At 39.6% G+C, this 22,384-nt stretch overlaps 1 protein-coding gene across 1 annotated transcript in view; it reads right to left on the reverse strand.

Annotated features, from left to right (window-relative positions):
- The window catches only part of KIF25 (kinesin family member 25), a 74,601-nt gene that overhangs the window by 47,754 nt on the left and 4,463 nt on the right, over positions 1–22,384 (reverse strand). Inside the window, exons 2-5 of the mRNA XM_089668558.1 lie at positions 20,316–20,381; positions 18,208–18,330; positions 13,451–13,589; positions 5,774–5,877 (exon numbers count right to left, since the gene is read on the reverse strand). Coding sequence (XP_089524684.1) covers positions 5,774–5,877; positions 13,451–13,589; positions 18,208–18,330; positions 20,316–20,381 — 432 coding nt within the window. The remainder of the gene's footprint in view (positions 1–5,773; positions 5,878–13,450; positions 13,590–18,207; positions 18,331–20,315; positions 20,382–22,384) is intronic.

Raw genomic sequence — 22,384 nt, forward strand, 5'->3', positions numbered from 1 at the left:
CACTCCCTGTGGTCCCGGAGTTTAGGTACTAATTTTGGATACTTCCAATATATTCTGAATATATAATATAGGTAGTAAATATATAATGTGTTTATTATGTCAATAATTAGGGGACAGTGCTCGATGCGCATGCACGAGATAACCATGAACCTTGATTACAAAAATCTTAAAAGGATACATATCATGGTTGGTTAAGGTATTAATAAAAGCTCCCATTTATATTTATCTGTCAAGGCGCTTGAATTTTTTATTTACAGAAGTTGGCTTTCTATTTGTTTTTGTCGGCCACTAGAACAATTGCTCAGGCCTGGAAGAGCCCTCTTCAGGGGGTGCGGGACCGTATGACCACTATGATGCTCAATGAACAGATGTCGAGTATCTGCAACGACTCTCAACATAAATTCTTGAAAATATGGGCACTGTGGTTGCAATATGCCTTTCCCACGTTCCCCCCAGCTAGTCTGGGGATGTGATGTTGTTCGCATTGGCGTCCTTTGATCACTGCTCTTGGTTTTGTTGTCTTTTTTTTTTTTTGTACTCCTCCTTCCTTTTCTTTTTTTTTTTTTTTTGTGTGTTTTTGGTGTGGCAGTGGATAGCTGCCTTTAGTTAGAGTTATTATCAGTGCTATACTAATGTTTTGTTATTTATGTGCCATTGATAGCCCCTGCCTGGGTGCACCTTTTCCTCTGTTCGTGTTAGAGCACTGATTTTCTAATTTTCTAATTTTTTATGTGCAATTGATAGCCCCTGCGTGGGCATGATTTGTTGCTCCTGTGTTAAACTATTACAAATTATTAAAAACCATTGAAATACAAAATATTACAAAATAAAAGATAAAGAAAAAGACAGTTATATATCCAGTAAGTCTGCTCAGTTTAATACCTTAGAATCCTTTACAAATTAAAAGTGTGTAAGTGTGTGTGTGATTGCAGAGCCCCTCTAAAAGTTTTTTTTTCTTTTTTTGAATAGGACCTAAGTGGGATAAGGGACAGTAGGGAGAAAAAAAAAAGAGAAAAAAGAATAACAGGAAAATCCTCCCCTGTCCAGACTCCCCATACCTCTGGTGCTGTAATCTTCTGGTGCAATGGAGGTTAAAAGGAGCAAAGGTTCTCATCAAGACAGCCTGACTATGGTGTCCGTTTATGAACCAGCGGTAAATGATCGCTGCTCAGTTCTCCGGAATTCTTGGAGAACACAATTCTCCTGTGAATGCCTTTTATGAAGCGGTGTAGATCAGTTCTCCAAATGAAGGGAGAACGGTCTACAGACGCTGGAAAACGGCAGCTTTTACTATAATCTCTCGAGATTACAGTAAAAGATCAGTTTACTAAGCAGAGGTAAATTATCGCTGCTTAGTTTGTGGTTCCTCCGATTCTCCAGCTCTGGGCTGAAGAATCTGGAGAAGAACACAGATCTCCAGCGAAGAGCTGAACATGTTCTCCGCTGATTTCCTGAGTGTCATAAACTGTGAATGACCAGAGAATATTTGCGATCCTCTGAATCGCAGCTATTCTCTGTGTCATAAACGGACACCTATATCTGTCTTTTCAGCTCAGCTGCTTTATTCATAGAAGCCATACTACAGCTTTTATGAATGAAACAGGATATATAAATGGTGGACATGTTGATAATTGAAATGTCCACCCACTCCATTCATTGACCCTCTGTAAAATAACTCCAAAAAGCAGTGTTGTTCTCCACAGCTGTGCTCATAGATATACAAAACAACAAAAGAGTGGGTGTGCCATAACTCGGTTTTTATTTAAAAAAAAGTATAAAACAAGTGGGTACTCACAAACACAAGTCATACATGACAATATCTATACAGAAGAGACCACCTCCAAATTCAACATAGTTGGCTGATGGCATGGAAACACCTGTAAATGTCCATAAATGGCTAACGCATTTCATGGGTCAAGCCCTCTTCTTTAGAACCAAACTCATGGATGATAAACCACCTACTTAATTACCATATTGTGTCATTAGCTATATCCCAATTTTCCTCCCCCTGCAGGGGGTGGGCGGAAGGGGGGTGTAGGGAACGGGGTTGCAAGGGGGGACAACGGAAAGAGTGGAAAGGGCATGGGGAATAGAGCACCACATCCCATGAGAACCATAATAATAATAGTCCAAGGCTTCAGCATCTTATGGTTTAAACAGTGCATCAGCATGAAATCAAAAGTATAATAAAGTGCATGGTTGACAACAGTCTTGAATTGAAAATAGAGGTGCTGCTGTAACCTCACATTCGGTACACACACTCACAGATCCCTCTCCCTACCTCCTCTGGCTCCCTCAGCAGCAGAGCTGTTCAGCGGCTCAGGGACTCTTAATGATGCCAAGGAAGTGTCAGGTGGTGCCTGCCTCATTGTGTCATTGGTCAGGAACCAGAACAGGTAGATATGGGACAGCACTTTACCTGTGCCACTCTGCACATGAAGGAAACAGCTTTCATACCATAGACTGACCATAGATGCCCATGTATTGTGCCTTCCTGACCTCCCTGTACAGTACTGTGCTGACCCCAATGTACTTTGGGGGAGAAGGCAAATTACAATTTGCTGGTATACAGGCCCTTGCCGCATTTAAAAGATGTCTCACTAGAGAATGTTTGCAAAAAGGTGTAGCAAACAGGCTGCCAGGTCATGGACAAGAGAAAGGTCCCTAAGATTTTCAATCAAGCACATACATCCTGCCAGTAAGATCGAATTGAGGGCAAGCCCAAAAAACATGATAGTACATTCCCCTGTCTTCCCCACATTGCCAACAGGTGGGGCTGACAGTAAGAAACACTCTGTGTAGTCTCTCCAGAACGCTATACCATCTAGTCAGGAGCTTATATCCTCATTCCTGCAGTCTTGAAGAAATAGAAGATTTGTGTATAAAGTAAAAAATAAAGTCTATTTGGTCTACAGATAATGTCATATTTAGATCTCTTTCCCATGCTGTAATGAAAGAGGGAATAAAAAAGTCCAGAGGAGCAACCAACGCAGCGTATGCTTTAGAGGGGCCCTTTCGTATAGGTCAACCAGCAATACAGGGGTGCTGAATGATGGTAGGTATATCAGAAAGCTCCAATCCTATAGATATCACAAAGGTAATGCCTTAATCATATGCCATAAGGGTGGTGGTGAGGGGTGATGATATCATGGATTGAATATCAGCTATAGTTTTTCAACCACCCTCTTCCCCAAAATCTTGTACTCTAAACTTCCCTGCTTCTATAAATTGATGAAATATAGGGTCATATAGCCCTGGTGGAAACTTGGATTTCCATTCACCAGTCTCGTAGGTAATGTTGACAAGGAATTTATCATCTTGGGACTATTCCTAAGAGCAATTTTATAAGTAGTGCCTAGGATAGGATGATCTTTTATCTGGGTGGGACATCCTTTACAAATCCATGGAAGAACCCTAAGAGGTATAGGGGACATATGCTGTTCCAAAGAGATCCAACTCTTTGCCTGATTATGGTTATCCAAGATAATACCATACTGGATGATCTGGGAATCCTATACCCCCATGACATTTAGGCACCATGAGACTATCTACCTTGACCACTTAAATACCAGGCATTTTTACCCCTTTCTTGCCCAGGCCAATTTTCATCTTTCAGCACTGTCGCACTTTGAATGACAATTGCGTGGCCATGCAACACTGTACACATATTACATTTTTATAATTTTTTTACACAAATAGAGATTTCTTTTGGTGGTATTTACTGACCACTGGGTTTTTTATTTTTTGCGCTATAAATGAAAAAAAAAAACGTTTTGAAACAAAAACAAAAAAGCGTTTTTTGCTTGTTTGTCATAAAATGTTGCAAATAAATAATTTTTCTACAAAAATGTAGGCCAAAATGTATTCTGCTACATTTCCTTGGTGAAAATAACCCAAATCAGTGTATATTATTTAGTCTGTAGGAAAGTTATAGAGTCCACAAACTATGGTATATATCTGAAAATCAATAAATCTTGATGCACTGACATCTCATTTCTTGAGGCCCAAAAATGCTAGGACAGTACAAATACCCCCAAATGCCTGCTTTTTGAAAAGTAGACAGGCTTCAGTATTTAGTATGAGGCATGGCAAGTTTTTTGAAGTTGTTGTTTTTTGTCATAATGTTGTGCAAAATTAGGAAATAAAACACTTTTTTTACATACTGTCACCAATGCAGTATGTAACATTGTACTACTCTGGGCAAGTGATCAGGATTTTTTATTTTAACACATTATGATTGCTTATACCAGTTGTTATTGTTGGGATTAGCTGTGATTGGCCCTGTCTGCACCATTTGACCACTGTTACCAATCACAGCTAGCAGCACAGTTGTAAGCAATGAATTGCATGAAAGGGAGCCATTCATTGTTTACAGTCATGAGATCTGTTGTGATTGGTCACAGTGATTATATGACACTGGCCGGTGTAGTGATCAGTCATTGGCTGCATCTGTGCCCATGTTGGCTGTGTCCCATGGGCCACGCTTTGGCACAATTTGACAATTGTGAATAAAAATCCAGTTCTATGATTAAATTGGGTATCAATGTATCTGGACTGACAACAAAAAAAGAGCAAGTCATCTGCATATGCAGATACTTTGACAAACCTCTTTCCAACCCTAATACCTGTAATATAAGTCTTGTGTGTCGTAACATGGGCTCTAGAGTGAGTAGAAATATGAAGGGTGAAAGGGGACATCCCTGTCTGTCGGGTACCATATGGTAGGGTGAGATTGGTGGATAGAACACCATTTGTGGCAATCCCAATATATTGCAGAGTACACCTCATAAATCTCCAGCTGACCCTATGAAATGCCTTCTCAGCATCTGCAGATAAAAGAAGTGCAGGAAGTTGGGTAAAATTGCAAAAAATAATAAGATTGAGGGCTCTGATAGTAATATCCCTATGCCTCTCTCCCCGGCTTGAAACCAGACTGATCCAGGTGGATAACTCTTTGTAAGTAAGGTAAAAGTCTTGGAGGTGATAGGCTGATCAAAAAAAAAGGTCCATCTATGGCCATCCTAAGTTTTCTACATACTACAGGACAGGAACCAACCCCCTAAAATCTGCAATGTGCAGCTGTGGGTGTATGGTTACAGAAGGTTTACAGTAGTATACCTTCAATTCCAGTGAGAGAATTATCTACCTTTTCTCTCTGGTCATTACCGATTAAGTTTATATTTAGCTCTTGGCAACTGTATACTCCTTCGGGCAAGAGCAATTTCTAGCTTATTTATGGACAGACAAAGCTAAACAAAAAAAAAGTTCTACTTTGACCAGGGCTAGTTTTTAGGGTTATTGCGGTTTAGAAGTGCAAACGTTATCTTGCATTTGTCGTCTTTATAATGATGCTAAAATCATGTTTCTAGAGCAAAGCACAGTGAATTGTTTAACAAGCTGAATAAAGACTCATTTGGTCTGCAAACAAAATGACTCTAAACATGTTGTATCAATAATATTGTTACAAAGTATTTATCTATTAAACTGCAAACACTCTTTTTCAGATTTTAGTTACAGTGTCTATGTGTCTGCATCAGTGACCAGGACCCAGCTGTCAAGCGATAATCAGTGACCAATGATATTATAGGGTACAATGGCAGCAATAGTGGAGAAAGCTCAGTGTGTACTTTTTATGCCAAAGGTACTTACTGTAGATAAAGAAATATTTAGTGAATACCGCATACCCCCAAAAGTCTACAACTTGCTGCATTACAACACCATCATACGAATAAAACATTTGTACAAAATATAAGTTTTTGAACCAACTACCTACTATTAAATTATTGTGCATTATCTTCCTCCTCGCTTTCTCAGTATTGTACTTTTCATTAATCTCCTTCAAAGATCTTTCAAGCATTAGTACTTTTTCAGTCGTACCTAAAAATAAAAAATAAATGTACTATAAGTTGGCTTACACAAAACAGCCCAACTTTGACCAGGGCTTTGAAACTATCACACTGCTCAGCATATATGAGTTCACCCCAACAGATTTGTCAGAAAAGCTCTCCTTTCCTTTCAGAATCAACTTTGTTTATGGGACACTATACTGCAAAATACTCCCACAAATGTGGGCCATTGATTGCAAACAAGATTTGTTAATTTGTACACACATAAAAATATTTTTCCTAACCAATTCATTCAAGACCATGTTGCAAAAATTAATACACCCCAGTGAAAGTCTTAGGAGCAAAGCTAAATTTTAGATAATAACATCCCAATTAACAAGAATTCAACTACAGGTGAGTCTAATTATTCATTAAACAGGTGACCAGCAGACAGTTGATTATAAGGGTGTTACTTAAAGAAAACCCCTTCCCATTTCATGCTGTCAGCAATGGCACCACATGGAAGAGAAATGTCATAAGGATTGAGAAAGAAAATAATTTATTTACACAAAAAATGCTACAAGAAGATCAGCAAAGCTTTACTTATCAGTCAGAATGCTGTAGCAAAAGTGATACAATTTACCAAAGATGGAACTGCAACAATCTCACAGAGATGTCCAGGCCGTCCATGGAAGTTAACACCTAGACAGGAGCGTCTTCTGATGAGAAGAGTTGAAGTAAATCACCATGCAAGTTCACTGCAGGTAGCTAAAGAAGTAGAAAGCCAAACTGAAGTGATTGTTTCCCGTGACACAATACGGCATACACTGCAGAGGAATGGCGTGCATGGGTGTCATCCATGAAGGAAGCCTCTCCTAAAGCCCATGCACAAAAAAGCCTGTTTAGAATTTTTCAGGGCCCATGGCGAAAAAGAAGAAGGCTACTGGGACTCTGTACTCTGGAGTGATAATACCAAGATAAATATTTTTGGAACGGGTTTGGTGCTGCAAGAGTGCTGCTGGTGTCGGGGAGCTGCATTTCATTAAGGGTATCATGAATTCACAGATGTACTGCTCTATATTAAAAGAGAAGATGCTATCATCATTCCATGCCTTGGTCATCGTGCAGTTTTCCAACATGACAATGATCCAAAACATACATCTAAGGTCATTGTTGCATTTCTGAAAAAGAATAGGGTGAAAGTCATTCAGTGGCCAAGTATGTCTCCTGATCTGAACCTGATTGAACACCTATGGGGAATTCTGAAGAGACAAGTTGAGCATCACTCTCCATCCAGCATCCAGGCTCTAAAATAGGGAATTCTTGAAGACTGGAAAAAAGATAGATGTTGTCCTTTCAAATCATGGAGGTCATACAAAATGCTAGATGTAGTAGTTTTTGTTGTGGGGTACATTTTTGCATCAACTAATTTGAGTTAAACTGAAAGTAATAATATAATGGTAGTGAGCGCTCTCTATTATAGCAGCTGATACACTCAGGTAACCAAATGAAACCTCAAACGTACAATAAATAATAAAGTGCAGCGCTAAGATGAATAAAGGTAAGATCACAATAAAACTTAATATGGATCAGTCTATAAAAGTATAATAAATCCAGAAGTGTGCCAATATCAATCTCAATATATCGGTGCTTTGAAAGAAAGATAGGATTGTGCGCTTACCAGAAGCGCATAGATTATGCACATTAATGTATCCATCTCAGAAACTCAAGAGTAGTGATGTATGTGTATGGAACATCCATCTGGTAATGGGCAGCTCTGCAGTCAATGGGTGGTGTCTGCTCCAGAGGTCTCCTTAAGGATGGATAGGGTCAGCCACCTGATTACAGGGATTCCCTTCCTCTGGATAGTGGTACTCTTCCCAGGTTCTGCAGGCTTAAAGGCTCCAGATCAGAGGAGCTTGTTTCTCAAGATTCTGTGGCTATGATGGGCCCCTTTCAAGTCCTAGTCCCTCCTTCCAACATCCCTTGGGCCACAGAATAATACGCTGCCTGCACTGGAAATCGTAACTGTACTGCGAACGGGGTATGATTTCTGAAGTGCAGGGACTTCTTCCCTGCGTGTCCCGCGGCATGGGAGTCCATTCAAATAAATGGGCTCTCGTGCCCGCCCAAAACGCGGCCCACATAGCCGCACAGATGTGAACCTGGCCTTACACCTGTTTGTGAGGTTATTTGGGGTGCTGATTCAGAAAATTGCATTGGTTAGACTGCCTCAACTCTAGTTTCTTAGATATGTTTCTATTTATATAAATTTTTGTCAGTTTTTTTTAAAGATCTTGATGATAGAAACATTCTGCTGTTACCTAGTTTGTGTTTTTGTGTACAAGTTAGCAGATATAGTGAGAGTATTTATGTATTTCTAACTGTAATTATACATCAGACACATTGGATTCTAAAGAGTAAGTTTTAACTGTATTACAGTTAAGACCGTATAGGCGGTGTGTGTGTGTATATTGCCATTCATATTGTTTCATTTTTGCAGCTCCATAGAGGTTATGGCTACTTTTTTATGTATTCTTTCATGCTACAAGGAGATTAAATAAAACACTACATTAAAATATCCTGTTTTTTTGATGGGTGACCAGAATGAAGAGTGGTATATGGCTTTCATGATGTATCTCAAAAACTAGAGCTGTTGGAGAAACATTGCCATTTTTGGAATCAGAGGGTCAAATATACCCAGGAATAGGTCTAACATTTGAGACATCAAAATGTGTGTTGGCCTGTGTAATTAATTTTAATGAAATTCACAATTTACTTGGTCAATGGGTAGATGTCACCATGCATGGTTTTGGTAGCGTCAAGGACTGCTTTTCTGCTCTTTTGAAGCATCAGGCAGCCCTTTGAAATAAATGGGCTACCCTACATGCAATGCATGGAAACGTGTCTACTCTTGGTCACACTTTTAGGTGTGAACCAAGCCTTAATGTGGAAATGCAGGTCCAACTGTTGTCAACTTGCTATCTGTTTGTGCATGTACATTCACATACTTTAAATCATGCAATACACCATAACATACAACAGATAAATGCACTAATGAGGGCAGCCATCAGCTCAATGATAACTACAATCTATATACAGAACCATTATTTATACTTTATAATTACAAAGGTCCTGAGAAAAGTACAAGAACTACCACTGCTGACCTCCTTTTTAAAATGCTTGTCATCTGGTGGTATCTGGTTTCAAGACTCAAAATAAGCATGCAACAAATAAAGGTTTGTATTTTTATATACCATACTACAGTATTTATTTAAAATTAAGCTTTAGTTTGGTAGCCAAGCAAATAGCATTTTTCAGAATAAAGGGGTCAGCAATGTCAGCCAATACAGCCAGCTTGTCAGTTTTTCCAGAGGCCCTAAATGTGAGTCTTTAACCATTGCATTGCTACAGTGCTTGTTACTGTGACTTACGGACTGATAAACTTCACCCTTGCCCTACAGCATTATTGTCACTGTGACCATCTATACTTAAATCTTGTTCAACCGTACTGTGTCATATATGACCCTCTAGAATTAACCCTTGCTCTCCTACACTGTTATGGCTGTGAGCCTCTACGCATAACCCCTGTACCACCAAAGTGCTGCTGCTATGATTGTTTCCAAATTTGCCCCCTGCTCTATTTGCACTGTTGTCACTGTGACCAAGCTTTAACCTCTCTATCAGCAAAAAAAAAAAACTGAAGCTTTCCTTGCTAAATACCTTATTGGAACTAGAAATCTCTTTCTGATTCACTGATAAAAATGTTCAGTCTTTGAGCAAAAAATAGCATAGCACTTGTTAGGGAGCGGTGTATTTTAGCCCATAAACCTCAATGGTGCTACTCAAGATGATACCAAAAAAGGATGGTTGCATGTACAGTTGTGTTCAAAATAATAGCAGTCAGACATCACTAACCTGATCAATCACTGTTTTTGGTAGAAATGATATTTCTACATGGCAAATAATTTACTAGCAGGTGTAGTAGAGTAATAGAAATCCAGCAGACCCAACAGTCATGACATGCATGCTGCTGATTCTGTGTAATTGAATCACTAATTGAAAGGGGCATGTACAAAATAATAGCAGTGTGGAATTCTATTAGTGAGGTCATTCATTCTTTGAAAAACAGGTGGCAATTATTGCCCTTATTTAAGGAAGGAAGGCAGCAAATGTTGTACATGCCGGTTATAGTGCATTTCTCTCTGAAATTCTGAGGAAAATGGGTTGTTCCAGACATTGTTCAGAAGAACAGCGTACCTTGATTAAAAAGTTAATTGGAGAGGGGAAAACATATAAAGAAGTGCAGAAAATGATAGGCTGCTCAGCTAAAATGATCGCAAATGCTTTAAAATGGCAACCAAAACCTGAAAGACATGGAAGAAAGCGAAAAACTACCAATTGAATGGTTAGAAGAATAGCCAAAATGGCAAGGACTCAGCCAACAATCAGCTCCAGGAAGATCAGGTGAGTACTGTTACAATTAGAAGACGCCTATGTGAAGGCAAGCTATCTGCAAGAAGCCCCCGCAAAGTCCCACTGTTGAAAAAAAGACATGTGCTGAAGAGGTTACAATTTACCAAGAGCACATTGATTGGCCTAAACAGAAATGGCGCAACATTTTGTGGACTGTTGAAAGTAAGATTGTTCTTTTTGGGTCTAATGGCCAGAGACAGTTTGTCAGACGACCCCCAAACACTGAATTCAAGCCACAGTACACTGTGAAGACAGTGAAGCATGGTTGCGCAAGCATCATGATATGGGGATGTTTCTCATGCTACGGTGTTGGGCCTATTTATCGAACACCAGGGATCATGGATCAGTTTGAATACATCAGAATACTTGAAGAGGTCATGCTGCCTTATGCTGAAGAGGAAATGCCCTTGAAATGGGTGTTCCAACAAGACAACGACCCCAAACACACCAGTAAACTTGCAACATCTTGGTTCCAGACCAACAAGATTGACGTTATGGAGTGGCCAGCCCAATCCCCGGATCTTAATCCAATAGAAAACTTGTGGGGTGACATCAAAAATGCAGTTTCTGAGGCAAAACCAAGAAATAGAGAAGAACTGTGGGATGTAGTCCAATCATCCGGGGCTGGAATACCTGTTCACAGGTGCCAGAAGTTGGTTGACTACATGCAACAGAGATGTACAGCAGTTCTCAGAAACAGTGCTTATACAACTAAATATCAATTGATTCAAAGGAAAGCAAAATCTTCAAACATTTTTCAGTTTATATAGTGAATGTTTGAGTTTGTAAAGAAGAATACAATCACTGCTATTTTTTTGAACAGTCTAATATTCACTTGTCTTCAATTTTTTTAGAGGAACAACACAAATTTGATATATTTTTCTTCATGTTTTGATTTGGAATAGAATGTGTAGTGTTCCCAGTGCATTTGGGTGTATGGAAATAAAAGCTATTAGAAGGATTTTGAGCTTTATCCACTTTTTTCAACAAACTGCTATTATTTTGAACACAACTGTATGTGCAAAAGAGATAATGACATTGTACCCTTTGCATTTTTATGCAAAGGTTACAATGTCATTATCTCTGATGTCTATGATAGTGAGGAAATTAGGCAGAAGTAGCTGTGAGAAGACCAGAATCAGGTACCACATGGTTGCTGTTTTCCCTGAAAACCTGTCAAGAACATCATAGTTGTGCCGATGACACCCAAATCTATTTCTCTACTCCTCAGCTCATCCCTTCAATCTCCTCATGGATTGCTAATTTGCTGACTGACATATCAGTATGGATGTTGCACCATCTGTCAAAAACTAAGCTTATAATATCCTCCCCCTGCATCCCCCTCCCTCAACTTTACCACTGAGATCAGTTAGTTCCTTCACACATACTAGGGTGCTAGGTGTATTCCTAGACTCTGACCTCTCATTGGGGATCCATATCCAATCACACTCTAAATCTTGCCAGCTTAACCTCCTTAGCATTTCCTAAACTCACCTCTTCTTAACTAGTGACACCACAAAACTATTAATTAACTTACTGCTTATCTTCCACCTCCACTGTTGCAATTCCCTTCTCATTGACCTATTTTTACACAGGCTATCCCCCTTCAGCATATTATGAATGCTGCTGCTAGACTCATCCAGCTTACTAACTGATCAGTGGCCGCTGCCCTTCTCTGCTAGTTTCATATGTTGGGCTAGCTGAAGCCTGTGATGAGGTTGGGGATGTACTGTATACATTTTTGTTTAACAGAATTATAGTTGTATAGTAAAATTTTCCACTGGCTTCACCCTATGTAAAAAAAAACTTGAAATACTAACAACAGACAAAGCCATCCACAACTCTGCTCAAGCTTCATCACAAACCTCATCTCGGGAACATCACCCAATCTGTCAACTTCACTCTACTGCTCCCTTGTTGCTCCCTCCCCTGCTCTCCTCCAGAACTTCCCCAGAGCCTCTTCCATCCTCTGGAAGTCCCTGGTTCAATGTGTTCTACTACTCTGTCCACCTTTGGGCGATCCCTGAAAATGCATCCCATCAGAGAAGCCTATCTCGCCTTCACCTAAAAATGTTTTTTTACCTTATTCATAAGCTCATCCCTCACAGTTATTACATTTCATAGCACTTGCCACTTCCTATAGTATATAGTTAGTTTGGCTGAAAAGAGACAAAAGTCTATCCAGTCCAACCATTAAAAAAAAGTTATAATCCTATACCCACAATTGATCCAGAGGAAGACAAAAAAAACCCAGCAAAGCATGATCCAATTTGCTCCTGCAGGGAAAAATCCTCCTTCCTGATCCCCTGAGAGGCAATCTGGATCAGATTTACCTATAAATGTTAGTATCTAGTTATATTCTGTGTATCTAGGAAAGAATCCAGGCCTTTTTTAAAGCAATCCACTGAGCTGACCAGAACCAACTCTTGAGGGAGTCTATTCCACATTTTCACAGCTCTTACTGTGAAGAAACCTTTCCGTGTTTGGAGATTACATTTATTTTCCTCCAGATGTAAAGAGTGCCCCCTTGTCCTCTGTGATGACCTCAGGGTGAATAACTCTACGACGAGTTCACTATATGAACCACTGATGTATTTATATATGCTGATCATATCCCCCCTTAATCTTCTCTTCCACAAGCAGAGCCCTACTAATCCTCGTGTATCAATTTGTATTGTACCTGTACTGTCTCCCTTTGTATTGTGAAGTCCCGCACAAATGGTTGGCACTATATAAATTCTGTATAATAAAATAATAATAGTTGTCTTTACATTCACAATGTGATCTTGTTGAACATACTGTGTAAGTGCAGTGTACAGTAGAACTTTTTTTTTTTCTAAAATCCATCCACTATCATTGCTTCCTGCTATTGCTGAGCCCTTTTGTCCTTTAACACCAAAAAATGTTCTATCCCCCATGCCATAGGATGTTGCTGCATCACAAAATTTAAATTTACAGCGAGAAAACATGGTCTAAACTGAAAAAAAAACAGCATACCCAGACACAAAACAGCTTTTAAAGTTTCTGATAGCTCACTTAAGAGATTCGCCTTTCCACTAATAAAACTATGAATTGTCAACAAAGATTTTTTTGTATTCGCACATTTTATTTTGTTCCCATTAAAATTTTAAATATTGTCTGCCTCTTACCTTGCAAACATTGGTTATTGTGCTGTATTATTTGGGCATTGTTCAGTAGTAATTGTAGCTGTTCTTTCAATCGGTTGTGAATATTTTCCAAATGCTCAACTACAAATGATCTTAGAAGTCCTAAATTGTGTTTCAAACCCTGTGAGAAAAAGAGTTAATGTAATATAATTGAAAGCTTGACAAGCTAAAATATACTGTAACCTGAACTGTAGTTGATTACAGCACTGGAACTTGAACTGTAGTTGATTACAGCACTGGAACTTCCTCCATTGTTGCCAATGTATTTTCTTTCTGCAGTGTGGACAGGGCTAAACTGAATATTCATTAATGCAAAAGTGCAGCAGCTATCTCACTTAGGCCCCAGAATGTTTTACCCCCCCTTAATAACCATAGCATTTTTTGCAATTCAGTACTGTGCTAGTTTAGCTGGCAATTGCACGGTCATGCAACACTATACCCATACTAAATTTATATAATTTTTTTCACACAAATAGAACTTTCTTTTGGTGGTATTTGATCATCACTGAGTTTTTTTATTTTTTATTATATAAATGAAAAAAGAGAGACATACAGTGGGGATCGAAAGTTTGGGCACCCCAGCTAAAAATTTGTATTAATGTGCATAAAGAAGCCAAGGAAAGACGGAAAAATCTCCAAAAGGCATCAAATTACAGATTAGACATTCTTATAATATGTCAACAAAAGTTAGATTTTGTTTTCATCATTTACACTTTCAAAATAACAGAAAACAAAAAAATGGCGTCTGCAAAAGTTTGGGCACCCTGCAGAATTTATAGCATGCACTGCCCCCTTTGCCAAGCTGAGACCTGCCAGTGTCATGGATTGTTCTCAATCATCGTCTGGGAAGACCAGGTGATGTCAATCTCAAAGGTTTTAAATGCCCAGACTCATCTGACCTTGCCCCAACAATCAGCACCATGGGTTCTTCTAAGCAGTTGTCTAGAAAACTGAAACTGAAAATAGTTGACGCTCACAAAGCTGGAGAAGGCTATAAGAAGATAACAATGCGTTTTCAGATGTCAATATCCTCTGTTCGGAATGTAATTAAGAAATGGCAGTCATCAGGAACAGTGGAAGTTAAAGCAACATCTGGAAGACCAAGAAAAATATCAGACCGAACAGATCGCAGGATTGTGAGAAAAACAATTCAAAACCCACGTTTGACTGCACGATCCCTCCAGAAAGATCTGGCAGACACTGGAGTTGTGGTACACTATTCCACTATAAAGAGATACTTGTACAAATATGGTCTTCATGGAAGAGTTATCAGAAGAAAACCTCTTCTAAGTCCTCACCACAAAAATCATCATTTGAACTTTGCAAATGAACATATAGACAAGCCTGATGCATTTTGGAAACAAGTTCTGTGGACCGATGAGGTTAAAATTGAACTTTTTGGCCGGAATGAGCAAAGGTACGTTTGGAGAAGAAGGGGCACAGAATTTAATGAAAAGAACCTCTGTCCAACTGTTAAGCATGGGGTTGGATCAATCATGCTTTGGGGTTGTGTTGCAGCCAGTGGCACAGGGAACATTTCACGAGTAGAAGGAAAAATGGATTCAATAAAATTTCAGCAAATTTTGGATGGTAACTTGATGTCATCTGTGAAAAAGCTGAAGTTAAAGAGAGGATGGCTTCTACAAATGGATAATGATCCTAAACACACCTCGAAATCCACAGGGGATTACATCAAGAGGCGTAAACTGAAGGTTTTGCCATGGCCTTCACAATCTCCTGACCTCAACATAATTGAAAATCTATGGATAGACCTTAAAAGAGCAGTGCGTGACAGACAGCCCAGAAATCTCAAAGAACTGGAAGACTTTTGTAAGGAAGAATGGGCAAAGATACCTCAAACAAGAATTTAAAGACTCTTGGCTGGCCACAAAAAGCGTTTACAAGCTGTGATACCTGCCAAAGGGGGCAGTACAAGATATTAACTCTGCAGGGTGCCCAAACTTTTGCAGACACCATTTTTTTGTTTTCTGTTATTTTGAAAGTGTAAATGATGGAAATAAAATCTATCTTTTGTTCACATATTATAAGAATGTCTGATCTGTAATTTGATGCCTTTTGGAGATTTTTCCATCTTTCCTTGGCTTCTTTATGCACATTAATACAAATTTTTAGCTGGGGTGCCCAAACTTTCGATCCCCACTGTATATGAAAATTTTTTTAATTCTGCAATAAAACATATCCAAAAAAAGAAAGAAAAATCTAATTACTTCATAAATTTAGGCCAAAATGTATTCTGCTATAAGTCTTTGGTAAAAAAAAATCCCAATATGTGTATATTGATTAATTTGCGTGAAAGTTATAGCATCTGCAAACTATAGTATACATAAGGTATGCTGGAATTTTTATTTTTATACTAGTAATGCTGGTGATCAATGACTTATAGTGGGACTGTAATAGTGCGGCAGGCAATCTGACACTAACTGACACTGGGTGGGAACTAACTGACACTGACATCTCCAGTTACACTAATACAGTGATCAATGATAATACTATACACTGTCACTGAACTAATGACACAGGCTGGAAAGGGGTTAACATCTAGGGGCAATCAAAGGGTTAACTGGGTGCCTAACTATGTGTAATGTGTGCTGCTTTTACTAAGAGATGTGGTGGTTTTTACTCCCTGCTTTTCAGAGAGAAAAGAAACAGCCACACTGCTTCTCTGTGTGCAGGGCCCTGTGTTGTTTGTAAACATAGGATTCTCTACTTTGGTTCACTAAGCTGATCAGCAGGTCCCTGTACATCTAGATTTCACACTTTTAAATGTTGCCTTCCACTACAACAAATACTGTTCAATTAGTCAGTCTTCCTGACTCCCAGCTTCACTCATTCTGGGACAGCTCCCTGCCTGCCCAGAAGGAAAAAGCCTTGAATGATGCTTGTGTATCCAAGCTTGTGTGAGCCAATCTTTCTTTGTCCTAGAACACCTATTTTCAGTTGATGAACTTGAAGATCACTACAGTCATTTCATGGTACTCCATAATTATAAAGTACAAAGTCAAACTGCGATCTTTTGTAGGGTCCTATAATACAGTGGGGCAAAAAAGTATTTAATCAACCACCAATTGTGCAAGTTCTCCCACTTAAAAAGATGAGAGAGGCCTGTAATTGGCATCATAGGTAGACCTCAACTATGAAAGACAAAATGAGAAAAAAAATCCAAACAATCACATTGGCTGATTTGGAAAGAATGTATTTGCAAATTATGGTGGAAAATAAGTATTTGGTCAATATCAAAAGTTCATCTCAATACTTTGTTATATATCCTTTGTTGGCAATGACAGAGGTCAAACGTTTCCTGTAAGTCTTCACAAGGTTGGCACACACTGTTGCTGGTATGTTGGCCCATTCCTCCATGCAGATCTCCTCTAGAGCAGTGATGTTTTGGGGCTGTTGCTGGGCAACACGGACTTTCAACTCCCTCCAAAGGTTTTCTATGGGGTTGAGATCTGGAGACTGGCTAGGCCACTCCAGGACCTTGAAATGCTTCTTACGAAGCCACTCCTTCGTTGACTGTGCGGTATGTTTGGGATCATTGTCATGTTGGAAGACCCAGCCACGTTTCATCTTCAATGCCCTTGCTGATGGAAGGAGGTTTGCACTCAAAATCTCATGATACATGGCCCCATTCATTCTGTCCTGTACATGGATCAGTCATCCTGGTACCTTTGCGGAGAAACAGCCCCAAAGCATGATTTTGCCACCCCCATGCTTCACAGTAGGTATGGTGTTCTTTGGATGCAACTCAGCATTCTCTCTCCTCCAAACACGACGAGTTGTGTTTCTACCAAACAGTTCTATTTTGGTTTCATCTGACCATATGACATTCTACTAATCCTCTTCTGGATCATCTAAATGCTCTCTAGCAAACTTCAGACGGGCCCGGACATGTACTGGCTTAAGCAGGGGGATGCGTCTGGCACTGCAGGATCTGAGTCCCTGGCGGCGTAGTGTGTTACTGATGGTAGCCTTTGTTACGTTGGTTCCAGCTCTCTGCAGGTCATTCACTAGGTCCCCCCGTGTGGTCCTGGGATTTTTGCTCACTGTTCTTGTGATCATTTTCACCCCATGTGGTGAGATCTTGCGTGGAGCCCCAGATCGAGGGAGATTATCAGTGGTCTTGTATGTCTTCCATTTTCTAATTTGCTCCCACAGTTGATTTGTTCACACCAAGCTGCTTGCCTATTGCAGATTCAGTCTTCCCAGCCTGGTGCAGGTCTACAATTTTGTTTCTGGTGTCCTTCGACAGCTCTTTAATCTTCACTATAGTGGAGTTTGGAGTGTGACTGTTTGAGGTTGTGGACAAGTGTCTTTTATACTGATAACAAGTTCAAACAGGTGCCATTGATACAGGTAATGAGTGCAGGACAGAGGAGCCTCTTAAAGAAGAAGGTACAGGTCTGTGAGAGCCAGAAATCTTGCTTGTTTGTAGGTGACCAAATACTTATTTTCCACCATAATTTGCAAATAAATTCTTTCCAAATCAGCCAATGTGATTGTCTGGATTTGTTTTTCTCATTTTGTCTCTCATAGTTGAGGTCTACCTATGATGCCAATTACAGGCCTCTCTCATCTTTTTAAGTGGGAGAACTTGCACAATTGGTGGCTGACTAAATACTTTTTTTGCCCCACTGTTCATGTATTGATGAAAGAACAGTCCCATCTGTCATATTTCAAGTGAAGAACAATTTATAATTGGTATTTATCGTGATACATACCTGCATTGCCAAACTGACTTGGATGAGAGTATCACTGATGATTTTGTGCACATTCTTTTTCTGATTGTAAATTTCATAAATCTGTGTGTATCCTTCATTTGACTTTAAAGTTTGAGTCATACACTGAAAGAAAGCAATATAAAATACATTAGCTGAAAGTGTTTTCTTTCTATCTAACGCACAGATAGATGATAGAAACACTATATTGCCAAAAGTATTGGGACACCCCTGGCCACAGGTATATAAAATCAAGCAACTAAGCATGCAGACTGCTTCTACAAACATTTGTGAAAGAATGGCTTGCTCTCAGGAGCTCAGTGGATTCAAGAGTGGTACCGTGATAGGTTGCCACCTGTGCAATAAGTCCATCCATGAAATTTACTTGCTAATAAATATTCCACAGTCAACTGTTAGTGGTATTATAACAAAGTGGAAGCAACTGGGAACAACAGCAACTCAACCACAAAGTGGTAGGCTATGTAAAATGACAGAGTGGGGTCAGCGCATGCTGAAGTGCACAGTGCGCAGAAGTTGCCAACTGTCTGCAGAGTCAATAACTAAAGACCTCCAAACTTTGTGCGGCCTTCAGATTAGTACAATAGTGTGTAGATATCTTCATGGAATGGGTTTCCATGGCTGAGCAGCTGCATCCAAGCCTTGCATCACCAAGTGCAATGCAAAGTATCGGATGCAGTGGTGTAGAGCACGCCACCACTGGACTCTAGAGCAGTGGAGATGTGTTCTCTGAAGTGACGAATCACGCTTCTCTGTCTGGCAATCTGATAGACATGTCTGGGTTTGGCAGTTGACAGGCGAACGGTACTTGCCTCACTGCATTGTGCCAAGTGTAGAGTTTGGTGAAGGATTATGGTGTGGTGTTGTTTTCCAGGGGTTAGGCTTGGCCCCTTAGTTCCAGTGAAGGGAACTCTTGAGGCGTCAGCATACAAAGACATTTTGGACAATTTCATGTGCCCAACTCCTCTCGTCCGACATCAGTGCCTGACCTCACAAATGCCCTTCTGGAAAAATGGTCAAACATTCCCATAGACACACTCCTAAACCTTGTGGACAGCCTTCCCAGAAGAGTTGAAGCTGTTATAGCTGCAAAGGGTGGGCCAACTCCATATTGAACCCAACAGACTAAGACTGGGATGCTACTATAGTTCATGAGCATGTAAATGCAGGCGTCCCAATACTTTTGGCAATATGTTTTAGATAGATAGATAGATAGATAGATAGATAGATAGATAGATAGATAGATAGATAGATAGATAGATGCAGTGCTGTGAAAAAGTTTTAGGCAGATGTGAAAAAATGCTGTAAATTAAGCATGCTTTCAGAAATAGAAGTGTTAATAGTTTATTTTAATCAATTAACAAAATGGAAAGTAAATGACCACTCTTTGCCTTCAAAATAGCATAAATTTTTAATTCTTCTAGATACACTTGCGTACAGTTTTTCAAGGAACTCAGCAGGTAGGTTGTTCCATACATCTTGGAGAACTAACCACAGACTTTCTGTGGATGTAGGCTGCCTCACATCCTTCTGTCTCTTCATGTAATCCCAGACAGACTTGAGGATATTGAGATCAGGGCTCTGTTGGGGCCAAACCATCACTTCCAGGAATCCTTGTTTTTCTTTACACTGAAGATTGTTCTTAATGACACTGGTTGTATGTTTGGGGTTGCTGTCCTGCTGCAGAATAAATTTGGAGCCAATTACATGCTGCCCTGATGGCATGGCATGATGGATAAGTATCTGCTTGTATTTCTCAGCTTTTTCAGAAATGCAGCCCCAGACTTGCAAGGATCCTCCACCATGCTTCACAACTATTATGGTACCACTCTCCAGCCCTTCATGAACAAATTGCATCCTGTTACAGCCAAATATTGATTTGATTTGGATTTTTCTTCTGTTCTTTTACTTTCCATATTGTTAATTGATAAAAATAACCTATGAACACTTCTATTTCTGAAAGCATGCTTAATTTACAGCATTCCACTCCTACCTTGTTGTTTGCACAGTACTGTATGTATGCACAAACAAAAAACAAACATAAACGCAGTATATTTGAAACTGAAATACAACATCCCACTACAGAAATTTACCTCTGCCAGTTTTAAGTGAAGGATGGCATTTTCTGTTTTCAGAACAATAATGTTTTCTTCTTTAACCTAAATGATAATATTTTGATCATTATGCAGTTCAAATATAAGGTAACTTGAATGGCTTTTGTGTTACAGAAGTACTAGTGAATTATAATCTCTGCTCTGCTTCTAAAATTGCAAATACAAAACAGAAAAAAGGATATGAATGTGAATGCTTTAGGTGATGACATTGTTCAACATGTTTTAAAAGAAGTCATGAGAAAAAAGGCTGCTTGTCTTCTTAAAATGTGAGTTATTATATTATTATTATACAGGATTTATATAGCGCCAACAGTTTGCTCAGCGCTTTACAATATAACGGGAGACAATACTGCAACAATACAGTTCTATACAAGAGGGGTAGGAGGGCCCTGCTCCTTGGAGTTTACAATCTAGGAGTTGCCTGGCTGCCATTGTCTGATAGGAACAGAGCATGTGGGACCTGTCTGCCTAAGGATAGGTTCTCCTTTTTTGATGAATCCAAAGTCTGTTGAGAAAGTCATAGTGTAGGTCAAACCATGACAAAACAGTCACGTACCTGCCTCAGCTCTAATGCTGCCTCTGTATTCATTTATCAGGTATCTCCCTCACAGGAGTTATGCACTATACTGACACTACAAACATTGCCATGACTGTTTTGCCATGGTTTGACCTACAATATGAGTTCCTCTGAATAATCCAGTAAATACAGTGGACCTTAAAATGGCAGATCGCCTATAAACAGGACCTGGAGGCGAAAAGGCCATTTGGCGAGTGTTGCAGTACATTGTGTGCTGGGAAGCGCATATTGACTTGCTTGACAAGGGGTCACATGCCATCTGGTGAGTGTGGTGTGTGGTAGAGTCACGCAAGTGCAAGTGGTTATTTATTCATTGAAAGTTGATCCATAAGGAATTGTGTTATATAATTTATGAACTTTTTTGGAAACAGCACAAGAACACATTTTATTTTGGACATTTTTTGGGTTAATTTGTCAAGAGCTTGGATTATGCATGTTTATACATGATTTATTAGTGCTATCTTTTATATATATATACATATATATATATAGTCATCACAGGCCTTAAGCCTGATTCAAGATAGCTGCTGAACCTTAATTTTAGTTCACATTTATTGGGCGCAGGTGTTTTTCTTTTGACTATAGGGTGGGTCTTCAGCAGGATCCTTCTGAAGATGGATTTGCCTTAAAATTTGTTGACTCAAAACAAGTATGTAGACTAAAAGCTCTAACTTCACTTGCTCCAGATACAGGTCTGTGACTCATCTAGTATTTTCAAAAGAGGTCGGCAGGCCATCCATGTAATGTTTTCTCATGATGTGTCCTTTAAACAATAAGCACACTTTCAGAGCATATATCCTTTTCAGCCTCCTTCCCAACCTCAGCACATTCAGCTCAGGTTATACTTACCTATGAGCTAGTATACCTCTATATGAATTTTTAAGAATTCTTCTGAGATGTACCTGCACATGGACACTCTAAAGGGGAACTAAACTCCAGAAGCTGTGCCCAAAAAAAAGCAGTCAAGAGGCAAAGGACTAGTGGCTAGTATTGCTCTCCCTGCAGCTGATCTTTCCTCATTACCATACCTCCTAATGTCCTGGGTCCTGCAGTTGTGTCCTGAGAGTTTAACAAAATACCTATTCCCATATAGCATTTTTGTTATCAATTCTGCTGTGGTTCTCCAAAAGGATGGTGGGGGCAAATGGTGGAGACTTTACGAGTCCAGAGTTGGGCTTTAAGCTTCCATCACCTGCTGGTTGATACTCAGCACTGCAACTAGGGTCAAACTACAGTGAACACCTTCCTTGGGCGTGCTTAACCCCTTTATGCTGGTGAGAACTGGAACTTTAAATGGGCCGTGTTATCCAAAGCTGGTAGGCGTGGCTCCCGGTCATGCAACACTGTGATTGGCTGCATAATGCTGATGTCTTTAAGAGCCAGGCTTACTAGCTCTCAGTTGGTAGTAATTGACTGTAAGCAGTTGGTGGCAGCTTGGTCACATTTCTGCATTGGAACTGCTTTCTGGATT

The sequence above is a fragment of the Staurois parvus genome, unplaced genomic scaffold (assembly GCF_062004578.1).
Source record: "Staurois parvus isolate SC_StPar_1 unplaced genomic scaffold, SC_StPar_1.0 ptg000059l, whole genome shotgun sequence".
Taxonomy (NCBI): Eukaryota; Metazoa; Chordata; class Amphibia; order Anura; family Ranidae; genus Staurois; species Staurois parvus.